This window comes from Talpa occidentalis, unplaced genomic scaffold (genome assembly GCF_014898055.3).
Source record: "Talpa occidentalis isolate TD23 unplaced genomic scaffold, MPIMG_talOcc4v2.1 talOcc4.13, whole genome shotgun sequence".
NCBI classification, from domain to species: domain Eukaryota; kingdom Metazoa; phylum Chordata; class Mammalia; order Eulipotyphla; family Talpidae; genus Talpa; species Talpa occidentalis.
This window is the reverse complement of record NW_023601322.1, coordinates 74,875,313-74,902,393: the sequence shown is the minus strand read 5'-3', so window position 1 is coordinate 74,902,393 and position 27,081 is coordinate 74,875,313. Positions and strand designations below refer to the sequence as shown.

Here is a 27,081-nt window from a genome sequence, read left to right as displayed (position 1 = left end):
AGAAGAAACGGTCAGAGGCTGTGCCCCGGAGGTAGCGTCTACCCCATTTGGTGTCTACCCCATTTGGGGTAGACACATTCAACATTTGCACCCTACCGGCTCTAGGGTAGAGACCAGAAAGGAGGCCTGAAGCCGAACAACACATGAGTTGAGAAGACCCTTCTCCTTTCAAAAGAATAAATCAGTTTTGTAACTCAACCCACAATATGACCAACTCTTTTATACCTTTTAAGATAAGTGCCATTAATTGGTGTGGCATTCTATAATCTTGAGTCTCTCTTCCTTAAAATACTCAACTGTTCCCTCACTCTCCCATCATTTGCTAGCATCCAAAACAATTACTTAGGACAATTTCTTCCCACTTCCATTTTAATGGCATGGCCCTTTTTCCTTTAATAAATCAATACCATGCTCTATTTACTATGCACTGCATAGGACAAAGAATTCTTTAAAGACTTTGTTTCTGTAAGCTTAGCCAAGACAGTTTAAATATTAATGTCAGAGCTGAAAATAGAGTAGTAAGAAAAAACGAGTAATGCTACTAATTAACTACAAATTGCTTGGGTAAGGCACAGGTGAAAACTTTAGTGGGATAAAGAAGTAATTCATGATGGGGCTGGTTTGGAAGAAAGGAAACAGGAAAAGAAAGATTCTTGGGGGTCTCTTTGGTGGCACAGGGGTTAAGTCTCATGTTATCAAGCGATTGCTAGCCACTGCAGCATGAGTTCCAGCCAGGGAGCTAACCCTTATGATGCAGCAGACCTCTCCTGTCTCACGTGATGCTTTCCTCAGCAGTGTATTTCAGTAGATCTGCCTGTTCTGCTCCCCACTCTCTCTCTGGTGAATCCTCTTACTCCCTGCCCTGCACCTCTGGTCTGTACCCTGGTTCTTATTTTTTTTTGAAAGACACTTTTTTTTAAAGATTTATTTATTTATACAAGAACCGGGGTACAGGCCAGATGCGTGGGAGGGTGAGAGGATTCACCAGAGACAGAGCGGGGAACAGAACAGGCAGAATGACGAAACACACTGCTGAGGGAAGCAGCAGGCGAGACAGGAGAGGTCTGCTTCACCATGTGGGATTCTCGCTGGCCGGCAGGGATCGAACCTGCACTGCAAAGGCTGCAGACAGCTTCACAGTGTGGCTCTTCACCGCCTGTGCCACCGCGGAGGCCCTGTACCCCAGTTCTTGTATGCATAAATAAATAAAAATAAATCTTTAAAAAAAGAAAGGGCCTCCCCGGTGGCGCAGTGGGTTGAGCACAGCACTGTGAAGCTGTCCACAGCCTCTGTAGTGCCAGTTCAATTCCCGGCTGGCCAGGGAGATTCCCACATGGCACAGTAGACCCCTCCTGTCTCACCTTCTGCTCCTCTCAGCAGTGTACTTCGGTTCTTCTGTCTGTTCTGCTCCCTGCTCTGTCTCTGGTGAATTCTCTCACCCTCCCGCACCTCTGACCTTTACCCAGTGATTGTATAAATACATCTTAATAAATAAATAAATAGATAAATAAATAAATAAATAAATAAATAAGAAAGACTCTTGGCCATCTGGCTAGAGCCTAGCGCTGATGGAAAGCAGCCATGGCTAAGGCTACAAAGCAGAGCAAGGGAACCTCCAGCCCCAGGGGTCACTGGTGGATCTGTGCACCCATGGCAAAGCTGACATAGCACCTTGGAAGGTGGGGGACCTGCTTTCCAGGAGTACTTCTTGCTGGTTGCTTTTTGGCAACGATAACACATCTCCAAAGAACCAAAAATGAGTCCTTTAGAATTTCAATGGTGGTTTTAACTTTGATTTCATGAGCAAATGAGACATTTTATAAGACTACAGGCCACTGGAATGAAATCTAATTCTTCTGTAAGGTGATCCACCAGACATTTGTTTGTGGCTCTATAATCATTCATTCATTTTTCTTACCTGAATCTTATTAAAGAAGAGTTCATCCCAGATGCTATCATTCCTGACAATTCCACTCCGAACCTCAGCTTGTTTACGCCTCGCTGCAAATTCCAGGAGCCAGCGCTTTAATGGCGTGTCTGCCTGGCTGAAGATCTGAAGAACATAAGTTGGAAACAGTTGTTGGGTCTGCATATTCCATGATGTAACCCTGCACCCAGGAAAAGGCCCGACTGGCCAGCAGAGAAGGGAAACCCTGATCCCTTTACCCCTGCCAGAGGTGAATGTGTATCTCCACAGGATTACACTAACAAGGGTCAGATACATTGTAGGGCTAGAAATTACAAAAAAAAAAAAAAAAAAAAAATCTTGCCAACCAGGGTCTTCAAGGATAGGAAGAAAAATAGGAAGAAAAATAGGAGAGCCAAGAATTCAAGAGAGGAGATAACATCCAGGACCTGGGACTGAAGGCAGAGAAAGACTGCCTGGGCTCCAGAGTCCTCCATACAAGCAGACAGGCAGCCACTCAGCCCTGCTAGACACCCCCATAGGGCTGACCTTATCGTACATCCTGTTCAGCAGTCGAGGGACCACAGGGAAAATGGTGGGGCACAGAGCCTTCATGTCATCTGAGAGGAGGCGAATATCTCCCTGGAAGAAGCCAACACGGCCTCCATGGCAGTAGACGACAGACTGGAGGGAGGGGACAGGAAAGAAGAGTCCCTCAGAGAGGCACCCTTGGCTGCGGTCCAGAGCTATCCAAATTGCTACCCATGACCCTCTAACCCAGCTTTGGCTGCTGCCATGAACCACTGAAGTAATCCCCCCTTTCCCCTCCCACCCCACCACCTTTGCACTAAGTCTCACTCAGGTATGAGGAGAAGAAATAAGGGATGGAGTGGAATCCTGAGCCTGTGGGAGAAACCCTAGCAGCCAGTCAGGTCTCACTGGAGCCTGCCCCTCACGCTCACTCCTATGGGGCCTCCCTGCAGACTTGGGCCTCTGAGCTGTACCAGCCCATATCACTGGGTCTGCTTCCCATCTTAGAGGGTAGAAATTTCCCCTAAAGATTTCTCAGCAGCTCTGTAAGAGTGCACAGCGCCCATGAGTACTAGAGATGCTGCAAATGTTGGCTGTGGATGTTGTTTGGTGGGAGGCCTGACTAGTTTCCCATGAGACTAGGGGTACATCAGGGGCTTTTTATATGCTCCTTTATTTATTGCTTACGACAACCTTGCAAGGGAGACAGTGTTCCTTGTCTCCATTATACAAGTGAGGAAAACAAAGCCCAGAGATGTAAAGGGACTTGCCCAGAGTCACCAAACTATTTCACAGTACGGCTGGCATTATAATCCAGGTTTAGAAGGCATGTCCTGTTATACCAGCTCTACACCCAATCCTCATCCCAAGGGAAAATGAGAGAGGCTTAGAAGACACAGTTTGTCTACATGCTGGTCCCTTGAGTGACAAATGTGGAGAATTCTTTGTTCCCCTCCACCACCTCATATAGATTCCACCTCCCCATTCTCTCTCTACCCCTCAAGGCCTGTCTTAGGACCAGTCACTCCTCCAGTCCCATCTACAGCCTGAGATGTAATTCAGGAAGAATTACATGTGATTCCCTAACTTTACTGCCTTGTTATCTTTTTCTTAGGTATTTACAAGCTATGGTATAGATGTGCCTTGGCTATAAATGAGCCACACTTGCAGAGGGTCAATGGTGGAACCCTTCTGCAAAGCTGCAATGCTCTCTGAGGAGATGCCATCAGCTGGGGTCTTCCCTGGAGCAGTGCTCCCAGGACAGATGGGTGGGATGGTCGAGATCCTCTGGTCCCTCTGACCCTTAGGTACCTTCCAAGGACAGGCAACTTAGTTCTACTTCAAGCCAAGAGTGACAAGTGACATTTCACTAGGGTTCTGGGTACAGATTGTGCCTCCCTGAAGCCAGGGCCTTACCTGCACCATTCGCTCAAACATGTGTGCTAAAGGCAAATAGGAAATGTGCACATCCGCACAAGTGGGAGCCCACTGACTCTGTAAGAAAACAGAAGGAGCCCAGGCAAGGCCCGGTCAGTCAGGTGGGCGTCTTACCTGGATTACTCTCTCAAACATGTGAGCCAGAGGCAGGAAGGAGATGAGCACATCGTCCTGTCTCGGAAAGATCACTTTCTGCAGGTGACGGGCATGGGAGACAGAAAGGAAAGAAACACTGACAGGAAGACGACAAGAGAGTCATAAAACAATAAAGAGAAAATGGTCCTAGAGGGGCAAACAGGAAGGGGGGGAGGGAAGTTGGGAGGGGGAGGGACAGAGAGAGAGAGAGAGAGAGTTAAGATGAGAGAGAAAAAATGTGAGAGAGAAGGAAGAAGATGAAAGGTGCAGAAAGAAAAGAGAGACAGAGAGACAGGGCAGCATAGGAAGCGGAGTGTTAGGTCGCAGCGCCAGTGGGTCTAGGTTATCTGCAGAAGCAAAGAGCCAAATGAAGCACACATAAACCAGCAGAGCTGAGCTCCGCAGGGAAGTCTCCTCTTGGACTGACCTCACTTGTAGTCAGCTGGCGCCAGCCTGGCTCTCTACCCGCCTCCCCACAGCTGCAGGAGCTGCCCTAGGGCCCATTTCCTGGACTTCCCCTGGCCACTGGGCAGGGATTCAGAGGGTCTCCTATCTCCTATTGTCAGCACTTTCTACTCCTTCCATAGAAAGGAGCCCAGAAAACCCTAAGTCTCCATCAAGTATGGTTGGGGTATGAGCCGAACCAGGCCTCACAAGTCATGGCCTGGGAAAGCGGAGGGAGACCTGTCGGCCCACATCTCACAGATGGGACTGACCTCAGGGACAAGGAACAGGCCATGTTGGACTCCCCAGCTCACTGCCCTTTCAAAGAGGCCATCTTTCTCCTGGGCTGACTTGTGAATGAGTTTCGACAAGCTCTGAGAACATGAGTCTAGGGTCCTGACTTTTCTACCAACATATGTAACTGCCCGGGGCACATGCTCCACGATGTCATCCAGCATGAATGTGGATGCTTTTCCCCACAGTGGAGAAAAAGTATAACTGACATGAACAAGTACCTTTCTTTCTCCTTAAGGAAACTGTAGGGCATTTGGATACTCACCACTCATGGAAAAAGGTCCTTCTTTTCTTAGCTGGTTATAAAATGCTAACATGCTTTTGTCAGGCCAAGATATCAAGCTTTTTGGATTTTAGATTTACCTTTAAGTACAGCCTTATAAATTAGCAGTTGCCGTTGTTTCTCAGACTCTAGTAGTCCTTAAATACAAAATGACTGAATTAAACCCTGACCTACTTGAAAAACAAGTTAAGGAATACTTTCTAAATAAAGGCACACACAAAACCACAAGTATCTCAGTTTTTGAAGTTACGAATGGAAAATAGTTTACATGTTTTTCTCTCTGGGATCTGAATGCTCTCAGAAATCAACTGAATATTTATCAGATATGGATCATTTCAGAGGCTCGGGTTAAAAGTATTTATAAAAGTGGGGCTGCCCTAATGAAAACAGACACTTCTGCCAGTGAATAGCAGCCAAGTATATCAGAGAGAAAAAAAATAAAACAAAAAACCCCTGAGACTTCAAGGTGTCCTCAAGAGACACCTGCATTAGTGAGTCTACTTTATTCACCTCTGTCACTTTCAGAAAGCCTGAGAAATCAGCCACCACGTTCCCATGGGTGAGCATCGCACCTTTTGGGTTCCCTGAAAAGAGAAAGCAAGAAGGCTAATTAGTTGGAAGCTCAAGAGCCACTCCTAGAGAACAGTGCTTGAGTCGGCATTCCCGGATACCCACTGCCATCCACCTGGGCCTCAGGCCAGCATCCACAGCCACCATCAAAATGACTGCTGCTTCAGGGCCCTTCATCCTGTGAACACTAGAAGCCCACCATCAGGTGCCGAGCAGCAGGGTATCGGAAGGCAGGGGACACAGCTGCAGAGGTAGGGTGCCTTGAGGCCAGAAGGCTTGGTTACTTGGCCTGTACCTTCCCCTCTCCCGTCTCTCAGGGAGCACAGGCTTTCGGCCTCACCTTCTCACATACAGCCAGCACTCATTGCTGCCCTTGGGGCCTACACAGGTCTAGTGTCCAGAATCTGGCACTTTAGGACTTGCTTGCCACATCCAGCCCCTGGAGAGAGCCCAGGCCTCTACTGCTGCTCACTGGCAAAGATGGGATAGCGATGTGCTTGTCTTGACATGATCTACTGCTCATGAGGAAGCCTGGGAGCTCACAGGATGACTGAGTTGGAGGCTAGGTAGGGATCCTAGAAAGGGAGACCAGGTTGGTCACCATTTCGTGTTGGGATGGACACAACACTGAGGCAGATGTTGGGTAGGTCTGACTGGGCTCAAATCCAGGTCTTTTCATTGTTAGCATAACCTTGGCCAGTCATTTCCCCTCTGTAACTGTCCTCACCTATAAGAAAGGAACACAGGTCACAGGCCTTCTATAAGGTCTAAGGATATAATCCATGTACAAAACATGTTAAATCAGAAGTTTCCACTGAGGCAGCAGATATAATAGCTGTGAAACTCCACAAGGGGGGGCCAGACCATGCACAGTATTTATCCAGGAAATAAACCAGTACATTAACTTTGCAACCCACACCAGAAAGAGGTAATAAAAGGGGCAAATGAGTAGAGATTAAGAGAGTGAACAAAACTATTCACTTTTAAAATGGTTAATTTCATGCCATGTAAATTTTACCTTAGTGAGACTGAGAGGGAGAAGGAAGGAGGGAGGAGAGAAGGAAAAAAGAGGAAGGGGAAAAAGAGAGATTATTGTGAGGAGGATTTCTTTGGAGAGCGTTTTATAACCCATCAAGGGAAGGAATGAAGGATCTTCTCTCCCAACCCCACCTGATACCCAAGCTGACTCAGACCCTGTGAGGAGAGCTGATCATGTTCCCTGCAACTAGGGGAGCCAATAAGAAAGGTGAATAAGCCCGTGGCTGCCAAAAAACAGTAAATCCCAGGGACTGGAAATGGAGTCTGCAGAAAGAAAATCAGTCTGAAGGGGAGGGGGTGGGGGGTGGGTTAAAAAGGGGATCGTGTGCACCAGTCAATTTGCCATGGCAGAGGGATCACCCACACACACACATCAGGGGGAAGTGATAACAGTGCACACCGGGGCAAAAGCTGTAGAGGAGTAGGGGAGTGGGCAACCAAAGGAAGGGCACTGCTTGCATCAAGAAAACTGAAAGCATCCTTGAAGCAAAGAGCAAGTTTTAAACATTTGCCTGAAACCATCTCCCAATTTTTACATTCCACTTACTTATTCTCTCTCTCCACTTACACCTGGTGAGAGAGAGTGGAAACCTTCACTAGCAAGCTGGGGGAGGAGAAACACCAGAGACAAGAAGAGGAAAGGCAGACCATGCCTTCCCCACCAAGTCAGCTGCCAGCCCTACCTGGGGAGAGGGGAGGTCTCAATGAAGTAGACACAGTCCTATTTTGGGACTGATGATTGTAAAGTTGAATTAAGACTATGTTTGTGACTTGCAATGACCATGGGGCTTTTAATTACCTGGGAGTGACCAAAAGTGGCATAAAATACCTACTTTTTATGTAGGGAAAGAAAAAGAATTACCCCCACTGAGTTAGTTTAAAGGAACAGATGGAGACAAAAACAAAATTGCTCTCATAATTATATCTCATGAGGCCTGTTTGCTCAACTTACTGGTGACCTATTTGTCAGAGACAAGAGCATCAATAATCGCCTTATCTCTGTCTGACCAAAATGTGTGGTGGGAAGGATTTTAACATGTGCTCTGGCAATAAACTATATTGCAGGGCCTCCCCAGTGGCGCAGCGGTTGAGTGCTGGGTTGCGAAGCTGCCCGCAGCCTCCGAAGCACCAGTTCGATCCCCGGCTGCCAGGTGAGGGTCCAACATGGCGTGCAGACCTCTCTTGCCGCCCGCTGCTCCCCTCAACAGTGTACTTCGGTCCTTCTGCCTGTTCTGCTCCCTGCTCTGGCTCTGGTGAATTCTCTCACCCTCCCGTGCTTCTGACTGTACCCAGTGCTTGTATAAATAAATAAATAAATAAATCTTTAAAAAAAAATTAAACTATATTGCAAATCACAGAGGGGACGCGGGTACAGGATTTTTAAATTTATAAATTAAAAATTTACGTTATTAAAATTTATATTTTAATAGAAAGCTGTTAAAATATCCTCCTTCCGAAAATAATAAGATCAATGGGCTCTGTTTCATCTCTACTGATCCTTCTTTCATCCCAACATGTTTTCTCAATTCCAGGCCCCTATCAGAAAATTTCTAGCATAGAGTTGCTGAGCCCCCAAACTACTGTGAAGTATTACTTGGAAATTTTCATCTGCGGATTCTCAGGCTCTAGAATTTTCTAAGGAAATCCCTGAAATACTAGGCATGGAATCAGACCTGCACAAAATATTAGTGCTAGAGAGTTTTAGATCTGCCAGAGTGGCTGACTCACTCATGCCTAATAGGACATCAGAGTGGACAGTTTAAGAATCTCAAGAGAAAATTGTCTTCGTTGATGAAAAATATCTAAAGCCTCCATTTAACTCGGTGAAAACACACACAACGGTAGTAGTTTCTCAGTCTGCTTGGTCAGACAAGCCTGTTCCCTTCCAACGCGATGAGAAAAGTTTCAGAAACAAATGTTTTCTCGTAGTTATGAATTAAATTTTACAACCTTCTAATGAGTTACAGAATTTAAAAAAATCCCAAGAAATATTCAACTTATGTCCTCAAGTCATATCTAGATGTCATCCAAAGGATGTTGGAGAAGTGAATGTTAACCACCAATCCTGCGGGGAGACAAAAGGCCCAAGCTGGGGGTAAAGGGTGGGCTGTTGGAAAGGCTCTGCTTCTTTGGCTCTGATTCAGGATAAGTGCATACATTCCTTTGGCAGCACCGCTTTTAATCATGATCTGGAAAATTTTCCAAGGTGCTGACATGGAGGAACAGGTTAAGTACTTACTCCTAGCTATACCTATATGCAATCCAGGTTGAGGGGTGCACATTTCCTATAGATTTACTGCAACATCAGTGAGAGGTGCTGCCACCAGGCCCTAGCATTTCAGCATTATGAGACCCACTTTCCATTTTCCTCCCTCTACTCATAAGCTGGCCATTCATGAACTTCATTTTCTCTCCAGCCACAGACGGGAAAACAACTCTCCTAGATCCAATTTCTGGAAATGGCCTTTTGGCTTCAGCCGGTGTTGGGTGGGCAGCCCATGGATGATACCTAGTGGGCATTTTACTGAGTGAAGACCTGCCCCAGATGGACGATGGCTTCAAGAGACAGTAGCTGTGGAGTGAAGCTGAGCTCCAAGTTTCTCTTCTAGGGGTGGGAGTTGGGGCTGGAAGCCATGCTGGACCCTCAGGCTTCCTGTTCCCACTTACACTTACTCAAAGGAGAGTTACAAAACATAGCTCTGAGAGAAACACTGTAGAAGATTTATAATGCAGATAATGTTCATCTCCCTGCTAAAGTTTCCCAAATCTTATTTAGATTGCGCCTTACTTTCATCGACACCATAATTTTAAAGAATCAGGCTGGTAGGAATACAGTAATAACTGTAATCACAGCCAATTACGGGATACCCATTAATGTGGGCATCACTCTGGGCATTTCATACATACAGTAGTAGCTCAGTTATTTATTGAAACAACCCTATACTGTAGGTATTAAATGTTTTCATTTAATAATCAAGTAAACTGAGGGCCTCCCCGGTGGCGCAGTGGTTGAGCGCTGGGTTGCGAAGCTGCCCGCAGCCTCTGCGACGCCGGTTTGATCCCCGGCTGCTCCCCGGCCACCGGAGGAGGGTCCCACAAGGTGCGCAGACCTCTCCTGCCGCCCGCTGCTCCCTTCAGCAGTGGACTTCGGTCCTTCTGCCTGCTCTGCTCCCCGCTCTGGCTCTGGTGAATTCTCTCACCCTCCCGCGCTTCTGACTGTACCCAGTGCATGTATAAACAAAAACAAACAAACAAATAAATAAATAAATAAACAAACATGCCTCTATTAAAAAAAAATAATCAAGTAAACTGAGGTTTAAGAGAGGATAAGAAAGTCTCCTAAAGCCACGCAATAGGAATGCTGTAATGTAGTTCTGTGTGCAATGATGGCACCAGTCTTAAGCTAGAGATTACAAAAGGAGTGACTGATCAAGTGAGCATTTTCTCCAGAGACACTGCCTCGAACAGCCACAGCTTTGGGGTGGATGGACATTTATGTGCTCAGCCAAATGACTGAAGATGACTGGCTTTAACTGGGTATCCTCAATCTTCCCAGCCCCACTAAGAACTCCCAGCACTCTCCTGCTCAGACTCTTTGACAGACTCCAGACCTATGACTCCTGCCATCTTCCCTGTAACCCTCCTCCCAAGCAGTCATTTTCTCTCTCACTTCAGTCATTTTCCCAGGCTTCCTCTGGAGCACCCGGCTCTGACCATCCCACTAAGTCAATCCAGCTGTCTGTCTTTTCCACTGTCCCACCAGAGACCTCAAAGGCTTGGGGAAAGGCTCTCCTCGCTGAAAGCATCACACCATGGCTGGTGAATGCTGCTCTATTCCCCATTCCTTTCAGCCTCCAATCAGGGTCCTGGCTGCTGCTACACAGAGCAGCCCCTACCCCGCCAAATCTGTGTAGCCTCCCAGACTCCTCTCTCCTCTCTTCCCCCCAGTTGTGGGGAACATCTAGTTCCTGGCACTTGGAAGTCTCTTCTCTCCCCCATCCCCAATCTATGAAAGCTTTGGGGGCCTCGCTCCATCAAGCATTGCCTCCCTTTTCTCTATCTCTAGCAATCCAATCTCAACTGTAAGAAACACTTGGAGGTGTTTCCAGGAAATCACCCAGAAAACCCATTCTCCTCCCACCAGCTGCCACTCTTGTTCTCTGCCATTCCTTCACAATGAATCTTTTTTAAAAATAATCATTTTTTAAAAAATAATCATTCTCTTGCAGCATCACACACATATAGGAAAGCGATCAAATAAGCATTGGACTCAACAGAGTGTTTTCAAAGTGAACTTACCTGTGCAACCAGCACCCAGAACAAGAAACACATCATCACATTCCAGGACATCATTACCCTGGAAGGCAACTTTCATGCTGACTGTGAAAACCAAAGCCTAGTTTATTGTGCTTATACTATTATATAAAAGGAAGATCTTCTGTGCCAGGTTTCTTCCACTCCACATTGTGTTATAACATTCTCTTGTAGACTTATCATTCTATTACTGATGGGCATTTGAGCTGCTTTCAGATTTTGACTGTTCCAATCCTACGGACATTTTGGTGATAGGGACAGCTCCTTGAAAGAAGTATCCACACTTGCTGAATACACACCCTCACTTCTCATTACTCTTCTGCCTGTCCCCCACTGGCCCCATGCCAAGCCTTACAAAGAGCACTGGCAGGTGTTTTGGGGGAGGCAACCTACGGGCACAGCTTCCCCACCAGACAACACTGATGGAGTCTGTTCTCTTCTAGTTTCTCTGGCTGCTCCACTCAGCCTCCATTTGGAACTCCTACCACTATTATTCCCCTCCTGTCTGTGTTCCCAGACCCTGTTCCTAAACCTCTTTCCTCACTCAACTCTCCCTTTTAAGCAACATTTACTTCCTTGACAGCAGCCATCCTGCCCAAGCGCTTGCCACTGACAATACCCTTCCCCCTTTCTCCTTCAGTGACTGAGCCTTCAGGACTGTGTTTGGATTCACTTTCTCTCATCACCCTGTCTGTCCCGCAGTTCTGACTTCTTGGTGGCCTGGTACTCTAAACATCCCAGGATGCAGCCCCTCCAGGCAGTGACCACATTGTATTGAGCAGCCTGATGACATGAGCCATGAGCTCATGAGAGCAGGGCTGTGTCTGTCTGTCCCTGTATCCTCACTCTACTCCTCATCAGTGGTTCTGATGCATAGGAGGTGTTCTGTAAGTGAGCCGAATGAATGAAATTACATAAATTAGAAAGAGGATGGTAAAAACACATAGCATGTGAAGCATGTATTTTAGACTACAGCATTTTCTACTCTGGGAAGAGAGGGTAACTAACTCATAAGGCTATATCTTAACTATCATTCATAGATCTCAGTTTCCCAAACTGGCCTGTTACAACCACAAACTATCTCTTTTTTTTATTTCCTGGAGGGGGCATTCAGATTCCTGTTCAGCTGAACATACTTACCCATCAGCCATCACAGTACAGACAAACCCCAAGCTCATTAGGGGTTCCAAAGCACTTATCCTGGGAATCTCCAGAGATGTTTCCATCACATGCAAGAAGAAAATCTTTCCATAGTGATTCCACCAGAACTCTGAACTAAATGTCAAGTTCAGATTATATTCTTCATCTTTCCCCATAGAAAGAACCATGTGACCCTTGGTGAAGCTGGGAGACAGGATGCTCAGCGTGGAAGGAAAGCTGAATCCAGGAATATGATGCTGAGAGCACAGGTGGCTGATGTGCTCAACAAGAGGATAACTACCAGAGGCACAACACAGGCTTATGCTAATGCCTAGGAAATCAAAGGTTGTCCAGGCAGGGTGATATCCATTGAGAGGTCTACTTATTCCAAGCCTGTCTCAGCTACAGCCGCTCCTTTGGAAAGGGAGATTTGGGCTTGAAACCACAACCAGTATCCCAGACTTCATGTTCTGCTTCTACCACATAGACTTTGGGCAGATGGCTTAGATCTCGATTGTGATTCCATAGTCTGGAAAAGCGCAGGACGTGGGGCCTTCCCTCTCCACTGAGCAACAGCATATTTCTGCATCATGTGGTTCTCTTCCAGACTCAGGGGCAGCATCTGCAACCCAGCAACCCATTAAAAGCTTAAGGGCACTCTTGGGAGGCAAGGGTCTATAGCTAGAGGCCACAGTAGTAACCTGCTCCCCAATCCAGAGTGGAGAGACACGTCACTCAGAGTTCACATTGTGAAAGTCATGACATAAAACAAACAAACATGAAGGGGAGTTTTGGAGTCTGGGTTGGTTCTAGATGTTGGTTCCTGGAGAGTGAGGGCCATATTATTTCTTCTCTGACAGGGTTTAGCAGAGTGGGATGAAATCCTTGAATCCACTTGAGTTTATAGCAAGACTACATCTCACTTCAATAAAGTCAGGTTTATTATGATCTCCCCTCAAGGACAGTCCTGTCTGTGGGGCTGGTCAAGGATCTGACAAATGACTGACAAGCTGTGTCCGTGGAAGATGTTGGGAGCATGTCCATGCTCACCAAGCACCAGCATCCAGATGGGCCACTCCTTGGCCTGGAAAAAGAAGGCTGGAAACTTCTTCCCATTCAGAACAAGTGAAAGTGACTTCCCAAGTCATCCAGTAAGAAAAGCAGCAATGGCAAGAGCACTGGACTGGGAGTTAGGAGAGCAGGGTACAAGTCCTCTGCTTCTATTGGCTGGTGGCGGCACCCCCAACTCTGCTGACCTCCGATCTGAGGCTGTGCTGGGAAAGTGGAGCCGTGGGAGGGTAAGCAGGGCACTGCTGACTGCCTTTGGTGATGATTCTCATGCGCATTCTGCCTCCCCCAGGAAGCCTTCTTTCCTTGCCTCTTTCCACCAATGCTGATGCATGTGCGCCTGTGTCAGCACCAACCAGGCATAGCGTGTGTTATTTCTGCTAGTCCTCTTCCTGACAGTCTTGCCTCTGGTAACCAGCCCCAGTCTGCATGCGTCTGCAATGCCCTCTCACACACCATCCTATCTCCTACATGGCACCGTTAAACACCTCTGCCATAGGTGAGAAAATGGGGAAAGTGGTGACAGAGAGGTTAAGTGACTGGCTCACAGCTTCCTGGCAAGGGCGGAAGAAGCATGATCAGATTCTCAGACCCCACTCCTTCCCCAGTTGCTGACACAAAGAACAGGGAGGGACAGGAAGCAGAGGGGCAAGAGCTGCTTCTCAAAGAGGAAAGACTCCAGTTGGAAAAGTCCTAGTGCCCAACATGTGACCCAGCCACCCAGGCCTTCTCTGGTCCCAGCTCCATAAGGTAGCAATTCCCCAGCCTGGATCTCCCAGTCCACACTGTTCATCTGCATCCAGCCAACAATGGTAACTGCGAGCAGCAGGAGGGACCTAATGTTTGGAGCCAGACATAGGAATATGGCTCAGCACACACCAAAGAGGGCACCAGAGACCCCTGCAGTCACCCCACCAGGCTGCTGAGGAACTGGGCAGGTGGCTCTGGCTGGTGATCGGGCTGCCTCCGGCTTACCTGTTGTGCCGCTTGTGAAACACACAATGGAGAGGTCACAGGGCTTCGGGGGCTGCAGAGGTAAGAAGAAGGGTGTGTTAGGATACCTGGTGCCAACCACCAGAGCTCAAGAACCCTGGGCCCCCTGTAGCAGTGTGCCCCTTTGTACATGCACAGGTGAGCTGTATATGGGTGTGGGTGTGTGTCAGTATGTGTGTGTGTCCCTGAGTGCTGTGGTCACAAAGGTGGGCAGAGAAGGGGAAAAGAAGTTAAGGAAACATCTGAGGGCCTGGGCATCTAACTCCACTCCTGGTCTCATTGTCTCCCTTACTAGAGCCTGAGCTGAGGTCTACATGAGATTTGGCTGCAGTGGCCATGTCTGGACCTCTAATAGACATCTTACTTTTTTAGTGGTTGTGACCCAGCTCCCTCCTCCCTTCACATTTTGTCCCAAATGTCTGGGGGTAGACTGAAGTACAGTTGAGGAATTGAGCTGCCTACTGTGTCACCAAGGCCTTTCTGCATCAGGCCCTTGCCTGGCACATAGTCCTGGGGTCATTGGCAGGAGCTGCCAAATGTCTTCCCAAAGGAGGTGACATGAGAGTTGAGACCAAAAGACAAATAAGATTTCTCCAGATGAGGTGAGGGTAGGCAGTCTAGGAGAGGCACAGGCAGGGAGCACTGAGGGATCAGAGAGCCATTCTTGAAGGCTGGGGCAGGATCTATGGGAGGCAGACACTCACTAGCTGCTACCTGTGAAGGCCCTGGGAAGCAGGGACATGACCTATTGGGGTCTGCTTATGAGAAATCTCACAGAGGTGGTGAGGGGAATGGAAAGGGCTGAGCTGAAGGAGAAGGGAGGGATATAGGACATAGGACAGGCAAGAGGACTTATTAAAAAGTTGAGAACCTTCCCAGGGGGCAGCTACCCTCAAGGTGACTCCACCCCGGGCAGTGTCACTTGAGCAATGACACTATGAAGAGTTCACAAAGAAAGATGAACAAAGACAGCAGATGCCAATGGTCCCTGAGCATCACTTCTGGATCTGTTGCTGCATCTTTTCATCCTATCCTCTAGAGAGTTCACTCCACTCAAGGGAAAAAATAAGACTTCCCAAAAGAAAAAACTGCTGGAGGACCAAGGGAAAGTCACGATTGGCTGGCCTTTTTTCTCCCTTTCCAATATCTGATTCCTGCTGCAGTTCCTTCTCTGAACCCTCACCTACAGAAGTCCTGAGGCACCCCGAGTGGGCATTTCCTGAGTTGCTCACAAGAGTTGTGTATTGGCATAGGGGTGCTGCTGCTGCTCTGGCCTCTCTTCCAAGGCCCTGTGCACAGTGAGAAGCTATGTGAGGACAGGCCTTGCACACTGTCTTGCTCATTAGACACATGCTAGCAAATAAGCTTACCACGGGAGCTTGATGATTCCGTTGGCCACACTCCTGGAAAAGGAAAACACTTTTTTTAAAAGCTCAAAAGTTCTCATCCATCAAAAATAAATAAGTAGGGCCTCTCTGGTGGCTCAAGGGGTTAAGTCTCAGCACTAAGAAGCTATCCGCAGCCACTGCAGCATGAATTCAATCCCCAGCCAGGGAACTGACCCACATGGTGCAGCAGACTTCTCCTAGCTTGCCCACTGCTCCCCTCAGCAGTGTATTTCAGTAGATCTGCCTGATCTGCTCCCCACTCTGTCTCTAGTGAATCCTCTCACCAGCCTCTCCCCCACAAATCTGGCCTACACCCAGCTCTTGTATACATAAATAAATAAAATTTAAAAAGTAAATGCATCAAAATTATCTTCACGGTATGCCTTACTCTTGCACCAGGTCCAGAGCCCAGGACTCCCTGTCTAAATGTAGCCTCATGGGACATACCACCTCAGTGGTCTCTCCAGGTCTAGACCATGCCACACATTACAGATGGGGGCCTGAGGCCCAGGGAGAAGTGAGGTATTGTGCACATCCACAATGGGGGGATGGCTTGAGGTGCTCACAGCACATCTGGATGCTTTCTCAGGAGACCAAGTAGATGGCCTGTGTTTCCTGATGAATGGTGAGAGCTAGAGGGGCAGAGAGGATGAGGCCCCCAAAACCACAGAGGGGTGCAATTAGGAGAAGACAGGAAGACAGGGTTGACCTGGAGGATGCAGGGACCTTAATTCAATATGGCACAGTGGAGTCATCTGATTGAGTTCACAGAGGCCATAAGCTGCCAGCAACCTGACATCTTGGGAAGTGCTGCACAGACAAACTGGTGCTGCTAACTGCTGGGGGCCCAGGACACAATTGCAAGAACTTTTCCAAGACTCTGAGACCTCATGTCTATAGCCCTCAGGCACAGACAGACTGAGCTGGAAATAAGGAGGCTTAAGCAGCTGTGTGAGTAGCTCTGGGGCAGCCTAGCACTATCATCCACCTGCGAGTGCCTGTGTCAGTCACTCTGCCAGTCAATCAAGCCTGCTGCCTCAAGGATGCCTATGGGCATCAACCCCATCTCCCACAACCAGTCCTTCTGAAGTCTGTTCTGTCTCAATACTAAGAGCCTGAGACAACTCTGATGGCTCCATTCAGTGGCCAACAAGCTGTGCCCAGCAAGCAGCCCAGGAGCAAACCTTACCTCCACAGCCTGCATGGACTTAATGACCACTCCACATTCCTGCCCTCTGTCTCTCAGAGCTTCCTCAAATGGGTCCATCAGGATGATCAGCTTGAGCCCCGGAGTCTCCTTCCTCTCCACGTGCTCTAGCAGAAGCACAGCCTTCTGAGGCTTATCCACGATCACGGTGCTGATGTCAGCTGGAGGGGCATGAAGGGGAGTCAGGCCATTCAGGCACAGGCCATGACTGTGGGCAGCATGTGCTGGGCAGAGCGAGGAGCTGCATGTGCCACAGATTGCATGTAGATATATACATAGACAGGTCGTGTGGGCCATGTGTTGCATACAGAGGTAAGTGCATGGATTTGAGTCAAGGGAAGAAGGCCAGGAAATCTGCAGTAGATTCCAGGTTCAGCCCTCATCATCCCAGGTCTCCTTGAATTAGTTACCAACCTCCAGCATCTGCTATAAGCTGCCGTGAAACTCAGAGGGTTTGCAACCCATGTGAGAGCTGGTGCAGGTGTTTTCTTGGCAGCCCAGCCCTGTGGAAGGAGCCTTTATATAATGACATATAATTTAGGACAATTGGACACAGGAAGTCAACTCAGGGGCTGAAGAGGAAATCGCTAGTGTTTTTTGATAGCAAAAGCAAAATGTTTCTTATCAGCACAATTTTTTGAGGCTGGGGGCCAGGGGCTGGCTGCCAGTAGCAGGAGGGAGTAGAGGTGGCCTCACCTGTGTTGATGATGTAGCGAATAGCCCCAGGGCCCAAGGTGTCATAGAGTGGGACCACCACCATAGAGTAGGTGTAGCAGGCAAGCTCTGAGATGATCCACTGTGGAGACATAAGAGTCAGTGGTGAGGGGAGCACAGAGGTGACAAAAGGGCCATATGCCCTTTGGATAAGGTAACCAGGGTGTTTGTTCTGGGTCCTGAGCCTCGAGAGTATTGTTTTGGCCCACAACACGAGGCAGGGAGTCCATGAGGCTAACAAGCTGTGTCTGCTTACCCACAGCCTTCTAGACCAGGGAATTCTGGAGCTCTAGAATTCTACGTCAAGCAGTCCCAAGCCCATTTCTAGGGCGTGCATGGGCTTCTTCCCCAGGTCCTCCTTCTCTATGACTCAAGGAGAAGCTGTTGGTGAGGCCTGTTGGGGTATGAGTGGAAGTTGGCTGGGGTGTCCAGTTTTGATAAGGAGTAAAGGTAAAGGTGGAGGAGATGGCATAGGTCAAGAACATCCCATCATTCCTCTTGTCCCAGTCCTTACAAACAGTGGGGACATGGCTAGCCTATGGCACCCAATCTTCCAAACCACTGATTCCTCTAAAACCAGATACTAACCTCTGGCCGATTTTGTGCAAAAACACCAATAAACTGGTCTGTACAAGCTTTACAATTGTGCTGGAGAAGTCCAGACCCGAGGAATTCAGCCCTGTCGGCCGCCTGCATACAGACATGGAGAGTGATGAGAAAACAAGGTGCTTTCTGGCAGGGAAGGGGGATCCTACACGTGTCACAGACTTCTTCAACTCCCTATCCAAGTGCTGGAAGCTTTTCTCATGGGCTTCCTATGCCGGAAGCTCTGTGGCACTGCTGTTAGGGATTTGGCAGACAGGCCAGGAAGGAAAAAAAGACTTTCTGGGGATCTAAGTAAACATTTGACCAAAGAAGATGTACAGCTGGTCACCAGACACCCGAAAAAATGCTCTATGATCCCTTATCATCAGGAAATTACAAATCAAAACTACAATGAGATTTTACCTCCCAATGTTTAGAATGTCTATTACCAAAAAGTTAAGAAGTAAGTGTTGGCATGGACGTGGAGAAAAAGGAACCCTCAAGAGTATTGGTAGAATGTAAACTGGTGTAGCCATTGTGAAAAACAGTATAGACAAACCACAAAAAATTAAAAATAGAGCAGCAGCTCCCCTGCCCACCTATGACTATGCAGGTGTTTCTCTTCACGACCTTCTCCCTTTGCAAAGCAGGAGCAGCAGCTCTGCTCCGGAGACCGCCCAACTGTGATTATGCAGGCTTCTCTTTTAACAAACCTGTCCCTTTCAGGGGCACTTGCCTGCTTGTGTCTGTGCAAGTGTCCTTACCCCTCCTCCCCTTTTTAATAATAAACCTGCTCTTTTGGATATAAAAAAACTAAAAATAGAACTACCACATGATCCAGTGATTCCACCTCTGGGTAGTTACCTCAAGATTATGAAAACACTAACACAAAAAGATTTATGAACCCTTATGTTCATTGTAGCACTAATTACAAGAGCCAAGACATGGAAACAACTCAAGCACCCAATGAAGGAGGAATAGATAAAGAGGATGGGCTATATGCACGCTATGGCCTGCTACTCAGTCTTTAAAAAAAAAAAGATGAAATCTTGCCACTTGTGAAAATATGGATGGCCTTGAGGGGACTATGCTAAGTGAAGTAAGTCAGAAGGAGAAAGACAAATAATGTAGGATTTCACTCATTTGTGGAATATAAAGAAAACAGAAACACACCTTTATACCCTGACAATAACAGAAAGGTGGTAACTAGAGGGGAAGAATGGGGGAGTGAGTGGGTAGAAGGGACTGATTGGTTGGTGGTAGATGGTGAATGGGGACATGTGGTTGTGGGTGTGGTGAAAGAATGTGATTTTGGAACCTCTACAATACTGTAAAGTAATACTTCTATTAAATATAAAACTGGAAAAGACACTTGTGCTGACAAAGGGGAAAAAAAGACCCGCTGAGACCCAGCAACGTGCCCACAAGAAGCCCAAGTGCACAGGATAGGGCTTGTCCTCTATCACTTACCTCCTGGTAGGACAGCCACTGATAAGGTTGCTTGGGCTTCCTGAAGCCAAGACAGGGTCCATTCCCTGTAGATAGAAGAGAAGGCTGTGCCAGGCAGGAGGAAAGGCATACCTGCCCATTAGAGAACTGAATGGACATCCCATTCAGTGGGGCGGTCCATGAAACAAATGACCTGCCCCCCCTCCCAGCTAACCTGTTGAAGGCCTTGAGGCCCTAATATACCTAAACATGACATCTCCCCAGGAATCAGGGAGGTCTAGGAATGGGAAGTGATGCAGTCCTGGTTCCCTGACCTGTGTGATGCAGATGCAAGAAGATCCACAGGGACCACTGGGGGATGCGCCCCATAGACTGGTCACCCAGATATCTCAGAGGCTCAGGTTCAGAACCAAGTCAGCCAGGGCCCTGGCAGTGCAGGACTCAGCAGGGACTGCAAATGGGAGATTAAGAGTATGGACTAGGAGATGGCTTAAGATCTGGGAGTCCTAACTAAAGACTGGGACAAAGTTGAGGTCAGCCCATTGGCCACATAATACAGCTACTTTTCTGTTTGGATGGAGAAAGGTCAGAGGGACTTCTCTCCTCTGAACCTGGGTACCACTCACCTGCCATGCCCATGACACCATGCTAGTCCACACTTGCCCTCGTAGCTGCTCAATCCCTGCCACAGCCCCTCCACACCCTCACAACCTTTCTCACCTGAGATGCTAAGCCCACGGCGAAACACCTGGTACATGGTCCTGGCATCATCATAGTAGTGGGTGAGTAGCTGAGGACCATCCCCAATCACGGATCTCCGGGCCCCGCCACTATCCTATGAGCAAAGCACAGGCCAGAGAAGCTGGGTAAGGCAGGCAGAGGTGCCAGGAGATGGCACCAGCATGCACCAGGCTATACACAGCTGGGATGTACATCAGGCATACAACTGGGATTGAAACACACCTGATGTACATTCACACAGGTGGTGTAGTTACTAACAACCTCTACACATGTTCACATGGCTTGTACACAGTTGGCTTGTATGCATCCGCATTCAAACATAGTAGGCTTCTGCACATATAGGCCCAGTACACACACACACACACACACACCACCCACATACCGGGTCAGCATACACAAAATATCCAGAATTTTCAGTTACTGTGTATTATACACTCCCATATCCACTCATACAATGGAATAGGGAGTATTGGCTGGAATCAAGTATCCCCTGGCAACATTATCAATCTGTCAATATATCTCCCATCCACTGCCTCTGCTACGCCCCTAGGTTAAAAACACTTGGGTGCAGTCCTTGGTTGAGAAGGCTGCCATCCAATATCAGTGTGAATTAGTTTGATTACTAGGTTGAAGGTACTTTCCCAGGAACATAGGTCCAAAGGGCTGTAAAGAGGCCAGGGCAAGTGAGTTTCTGTGCCCTCAGTGGTAGGGATCCAGAGTGGACAGGTAGCAAACACCCTCGGCACCAGGGTCTAAGGAAAGGAGCTGGGTTTCTTCTCCTGCATCTTTTTAATTAAACCACCCTTCCCAGGCTCCCCGAGTCCAGAACTCCTTCCCAACACAACTCTGTTTCTTTGCTGAGCACTCTCTGGGCTGCACTGGGCTGGCCCATGGCCCACCATCTCTTAGATCAGGTCTGAGGAAAAAGAGTAAAGAGCCAGGGCCTCCCTGGTGGCGCAGCAGTTGAAGGCTGCCCGCAGCCTCTGCAGTGCCGGTCGTTGCGGCTGAGTGAGGGTCCCACATGGCGCGCAGACCTCTCCTGCCGCCCGCTGCTCCCCTCAGCAGTGTACTTTGGTCCTTCTGCCTGCTCTGCTCCCCGCTCTGGCTCTGGTGAAACTTCTGACTGTAACCCAGTGCTTGTATGATAAATAAATAAATAAATAAATCTTAAAAAAAAAAAAAAAAAAAAGAGTAAAGAGCCAAACTCAAAACTACAGGAAGCTCCCAACTGTTTTGCAGTATAAAGTTCTGTTTTACCATAGCTCCAGGTCCATATGAGATGCATGCAGGAAGTTGGGGGCACAGAGTCAGAATTGGTTAGCACTCAGAGGGAAAGAAACCACAGAGCAAGAGATTGTGTGCCAGGGACAGAACAGGTTCAAGAGGGTATGTGTGTCAAGGTGTGGTCATGGAGTAGGGTTTTGCAGGATGCATAGGAGTTTGCCAGGCAGAAAGAGGAAGGAATGGCAATCTCAGCAGAGGCAATAATAAATACAAATGCAAGGAGCAGGCGGCACAAGTGCATTTTGGGAACTGTAGGTCATTCATAGAGCTCAAAGTGGTACATGGAGGCCAGAGCAGCTGCCAATCAAAGGAAGGACTCTAAACTTTAGAGTGAAAACAATAGGGAGTCACAGGAGAATTGTAAGCTGGGGTGAGTGATATGATCTGAACTATGTCTCTCATCATGTAACACACAAAGTAAACACTAAGGCCATCCATTATCTGGGCCCCCTCTGACTTCTAGGGGATGCCCAGGCAAGGGAAGGTTCAGTCTTCCCAGCAAGGGAGGCCTTAGCTATGGCCCACACCCTATAATACAAGCCAGTGCCATGAGGTGATTTACTCTGTGGCCCCTATATGGAGCCAGGCCCACCCCCCATCCTGACTCTATGCTCAATGTCACTTTCTGCCCAGACATCCCAGTTGCCGCATCATGCTTGCCCCATCCCCTTCTACACTACAAATTGACTTACCACTGAAAACCCAAAATAAAACCATGCTGCCCACTCTGAGGGTCCCTGTCCAGTTCATGGGGCTTTGGTCTTGCTGGCATCTACAGGTAAGTTGTAATGACAAACTTACCAAAACCTTTCTCTGAGTTGTCTCAGCAAGTTAACACAACCAGATATTCTTTTCATTACCCACTTGACAGGAAATCAGGCTTAGAGCGTTAAGAAACTGTCAGGGACCATACACCCAGCAAAAGGTACAGCCATTAAGGGGCTACAGGTCACCAAAGGCCATTCTCATCACTACTCTGCTAGCCCTTCTGTAGCCCATCTCTACTGCCCAGCCACCCTGTATGGCACAGCCACACAAAACACCATTTCCCAAAGCCACTAGGTGGATTTTCATACACCTTTGCATACACCATTCCTTCTGTTGGAAAAAGGTCTTGAAGATGTGGCCCTATCTTAACCTGTGCCCTCTCCCACCAGGCAAAAGTCTGCTGTGCTTATGATTGCCAACACTCACCGTCAAGAGCAAAAAGCATGGTGCTGAACCATGTAGGTAGCTTCATATCATTTGAAAAGAGGGGTAGATATCTATACATTTGCTCATGGACATTTGTTAATGCAGTTCTCCAGGGAGGATAACTGGGAAGCTAGGGGAAAGAGGTGGAAGCTTTTCAGTCTATTTGAGAACTGTGAATATATCATCTATTCAAAATGAATGGAACTAAAGTTTAGGGGATTAAAAAAGCACAATTTTTTTAAAAAAGGCAAAACAAATTCCATAAGCTTAATAACTAAACCTCACAGGCTCTTCTAGACTTGTCCAGACTGGACAGCTGTACCTTCTTTACCTCTATGGATCTATCTGTGAGTCCATATGCTCTGAGAGGGCCAGGCCCTGAGGTGGGCTCAGCTGTGGGCCCCAGCAGCACATGGGGGTTGGGAACAGGGAGAGTTGTGGGAATTTATCTGGTAGCCCCTGGAGAGGCTGCTTAGGCCTCCTATGGAGACATCTGTGCATCCAGGCCCCCCAAGCAAGAAGAGCAAACTCTGTGCCAAGGTGAGGCCTGCTCAGGTTCTCCCGAGGCAGAAGGAGCATGTTAGGAGACCCTGCCCAAGCCTGCTCACTGTGGGGTTTACTGGCTGGCTGCCAGAATTTGAGATTCTCTGGGTTACTGGTAGTCAAATCAGCCACAAATTTGGCTTCTACCTTCAAGATGCCTGTCCTTTGCCCGCTACTTTGCACAGCCCTACTGCTGCCACCCTGCTCACCTCCACTTCCTCTGACTGCATCAGGAGGTTGCACGGTGGTTGCAAGGCCTTTGGCCGGTGAGCGAACCAGTAGGCAAGGATGGCGGCCAGTGCACCCATACTCACGAGGGTGGTGGCTGAAAGGCTGCGGAAAAACTGACCCAAGTCACCCAGTTCAGGGAGCCGCAGTATCTTCAGGATCTCCTGTGTCTGCATCTTCTCCAAAAGTGAAAGGATAATCTCTGCAGGAAACAAGAGGTGGTGAGAGAGGAGACCTGGTTTGACCCCACCTGACTTGGATCATGAGTGACATAGTGACCTCGGTGAGACCCTGGCCAAATACACTGTAGGGCACGCCCTGGGGTATATATTCTTCTGGTGCTGTACAGGTATTCTGGAAGCAGCTGCTTGGAAGAGCCTTCCCACTGACAGGCCAGAACCAGCATTCACCCCTGGCAGTCAAACATCTGACCCAGTTTTACTGAGAAACCATACACTCAGGCCCTGGGCACTGGCTGGCAGTTTTGCTTCCATATCTTTCAGGGACCAGGACATGCTCTGATGGGTCTAGAGTTAATGCTTCCTGAATCCTAAGGCCTGGGTGCTCTGCCTTACCTGCATGGTCATGGCATTTTTGCTTGTTTTTTTCCCTGGGGTGTGGAGAAGACAGAAGATCAACAGGGGTATCTAGCACAGGGCCTAGAATGAGTAGGGGTAGAGGAACGCAGCCTTCTCCTCCTTCACCTCAACGGTCCCAACCCAGGCCCTCACCCTTCTGGAGACAGAGAAGAGATAAGGGGCAGAGCCCAAAGACCAGCCCTGACAGACACTTTCAGTCATCAAGACATGATGGCAATGACCTATCTAACAAGGGTCCAGTGGGTGACATATAGCAAGTCCCTCAGGCCCAAATCCTGACCCTCCATGGGCATCCTTGTAAAAACGTTGGCGCCAAAGGCCTGCTAGGGTCAGAGATCATGTTGGGGCCAACTTACTGAGGAATAGCAGAGCACTCTCAAGAGCAGCACTGCTCCCCTGGGCCCAGAATGCTGGTCATTTTGCTCCATGGTGCTGCACCACCACAGATTAAGCACCAGGGGGCACAGCTGGACCCACAACTAACTGGCCTTGTGCTGTCCTCCCTGGGGTCCCATCCCACAACGTCCAGAGGAACAGGAGAGGTGGCAGAGGGAACAGATTTTAAACTGGTGGGAAGGGAAAGGAACCAAGGCTCAGAGAGTAAGGGCTCAGTGAAGTGCTGTGGGCTCCGAGGGGTAACCAGCATATTTTTGTAATGTTGCATATGGTGGCCAGTCTGCCACTTTTACCTACTGCAGACCAAGTGGACATAGTAGTCCTATCTGGGGAACATGGAAGATACCCTGGGTGGAGAGTAGGACTGTTTCTGTGAGAGACATTGGTGAGTGACTTTCCACCAAAGAGAGGTGCCCTGGGGCTACCACACCCTCCTATGAGCTGCTAAGTGAGGTAGCCTTGGCAGGCTAGACAAACAGAGCTCAGGGGCCTGCTTCTGCCAAGAATGAGGTAGGTAGACAGATGGGCCAGGCATTGGATGTTTTTATCCTCACTGCAATGTCCTTGGTGTCACTGTCCAGGGGGGACCTGAGGCTAGAAGTGCTGCCTGACATCTCTAGAAGACGTCTTCTGGCCCAGCAGGGGGTAGGTGGGTCCACTGGCACCCTCCTCACAGGCCTTCCACCTTTGGAAATGGCTGTCGTCTCCCCTCTTGGTAAACAATGAGAAACTCAACAGCAACCACTCAGCAGCCAAGGGATAGGAGCCAAACAGCAATTGCTTGACCCTTGACAGAGGAGAGATCTGCTGAAATCCCAATAAATGGCATTTGTGCTAACTGTAACATCACCACCCTGGAGATGTGGTCAGAGATGTGCAAAGTCATTGCAGAGAGAGCAGTAAAATTCCTGGGTTCAAATCCCTTCACCTCTCATAAATTACACAAGGTTGAGCACACCCCATGTCTCTGACCTCCACTTCCCCATCTTTACAATGGATCACTCAGGCTTTAAAAATTCCTCATAGTTCATTTGGCATAGTTAGAGGCTGGACTATGGAGATGGCTAAGGGTCAGATCAAGGAGGTTGCTCATCCCAGGCCGGTCACAACACTGAACAGAGGTGACTGGGCCCAGGGACTGTGACCCAGCAGGGGTTGTGTTCTGCAGATGGTGCGACAGACTGTCTGAGACCTGGGAACACTCATCAACCACCCGTGAGCTCTGGGTGCTCCGGAGGGAGTAGAGAAAGCGAACCCCCAGTCAGCTAGCACATTCTCAGTAAGTTCCTGAGCCAGAAATCCAGTTTTACTGGCAGCCTCCTCAAGCTGGATCAGTTTTGAGGTCATCCCACGGAGCAAACTGCTCCTGGCATATCGATCATATTAAGGTTGTACATTAGCAAAGCAGAGACCCACGTATAGCCCACAGGAATTCACCAAGAAAAACCACTCTGGGAAGGACCCTGGGCAGGTAGCCAGCTGACTTCCCTGGAACATTTACTTTTATAAACTAAAGATGGGAAGACCAAGACATAGCCAGACCCCTCAGCTACATGGCTTACCGTGGATTTTCTGTAGCAGAAAATCCAGATATGAACACCATCTTTTGGGTCGGCTCTAACTGATTGCCAGTTGCTCTAATGTGCTCAACTGACTCAATGAACTGGGAAGCAAAAGCCCAATATGGCCCTGCCTACTTGCTAAAAGCTCAGTTTTACAGTCTGTTTTAGAAAAAACCCTGGAATGGGGCCTCACTGCTATCAGTCTCTGGTCCTCAGCAGTTGATGCTACAGCAGAATATGGGAATTTGCAATAATTGCTCAAATGCTGGGGTTTTCACAGAGCACAGCCCAGAATGGTCAAGTCATTCACACAACCACCCATCATCGACCCATCCACTCACCCACCCATTCACCCACCTACCCATATACCTACCCACCCAACCATCCCTTCACCTAACAGGCTCTCACATGGGCCACGTTCTTATCTAGCTCAGTGCTGGGCCCTGAAACAAGCCAGGTGGGGGTCTGCCCTCAGGCCTGTGGTGGGAGACACCGGAGGGAGAGGGCAGTGTTGTGCGATGTAGTTTGGTCTTTGATCAGACATGGTGAGTCAGAGGAGGTACCTGACTCAGATACAGCGGGCTTCTAGCTAAACATCGTACTGAAGCTGAGACTGAGGGATAAAGGCAGAGAGAGAACCGTTCACTAAGTGAGCTGAACATTCTATTCGGGAAACTGAGTTATGAGCCCATGAAATGTTCGACTGGGGTTGGTGCCACAAGTCTGTGAGGCTGGTCTGCCAGATGTCCAAACTTTTAGTAATGACCAAAGTACCCCAACTCCCAGGAGGGGGAAAAATGGAACTTGTCTAAATGTCCTGAATTCCTGGAGCCTGGGAAGCACTTGCTGCCCTGCTGAATGTGAGCCCCACATGCTCACTAGAAGGTGGGAACAAAAAGACTTCCCTGAAGAAGTTACCGCCCATTTACAGGTACACAGTAAGTAAATGGGGCAGCTAGGATTCAAGCTTCAGACTGCACCCTCACAAACCACTGCCTTGTGTGTGATCACCACCCCACCTCTGCCCACACTGGACCT

At 48.5% G+C, this 27,081-nt stretch overlaps 1 protein-coding gene across 14 annotated transcripts in view; it reads right to left on the bottom strand.

The window, feature by feature from the left end:
• Positions 1-27,081, bottom strand: part of ACSL6 (acyl-CoA synthetase long chain family member 6) — a 50,054-nt gene that overhangs the window by 9,129 nt on the left and 13,844 nt on the right. For 12 of the 14 annotated variants that reach the window (XM_054694413.1, XM_054694425.1, XM_054694423.1 and 9 more), the window contains 12 exons: positions 23,468-23,688; positions 20,217-20,331; positions 19,518-19,582; positions 18,051-18,152; positions 17,445-17,544; positions 16,731-16,909; positions 15,524-15,556; positions 14,136-14,187; positions 5,541-5,614; positions 3,854-3,931; positions 2,456-2,590; positions 1,919-2,053 (listed from right to left, as the gene is read on the bottom strand). In XM_054694413.1, coding sequence (XP_054550388.1) covers positions 1,919-2,053; positions 2,456-2,590; positions 3,854-3,931; positions 5,541-5,614; positions 14,136-14,187; positions 15,524-15,556; positions 16,731-16,909; positions 17,445-17,544; positions 18,051-18,152; positions 19,518-19,582; positions 20,217-20,331; positions 23,468-23,688 — 1,289 coding nt within the window. Of the gene's footprint in view, positions 1-1,918; positions 2,054-2,455; positions 2,591-3,853; positions 3,932-3,988; positions 4,067-5,540; positions 5,615-14,135; positions 14,188-15,523; positions 15,557-16,730; positions 16,910-17,444; positions 17,545-18,050; positions 18,153-19,517; positions 19,583-20,216; positions 20,332-23,467; positions 23,689-27,081 lie in introns of all 14 variants that reach the window. The other 2 variants (XM_037508351.2, XM_054694415.1) reach the window with 2 other exon arrangements.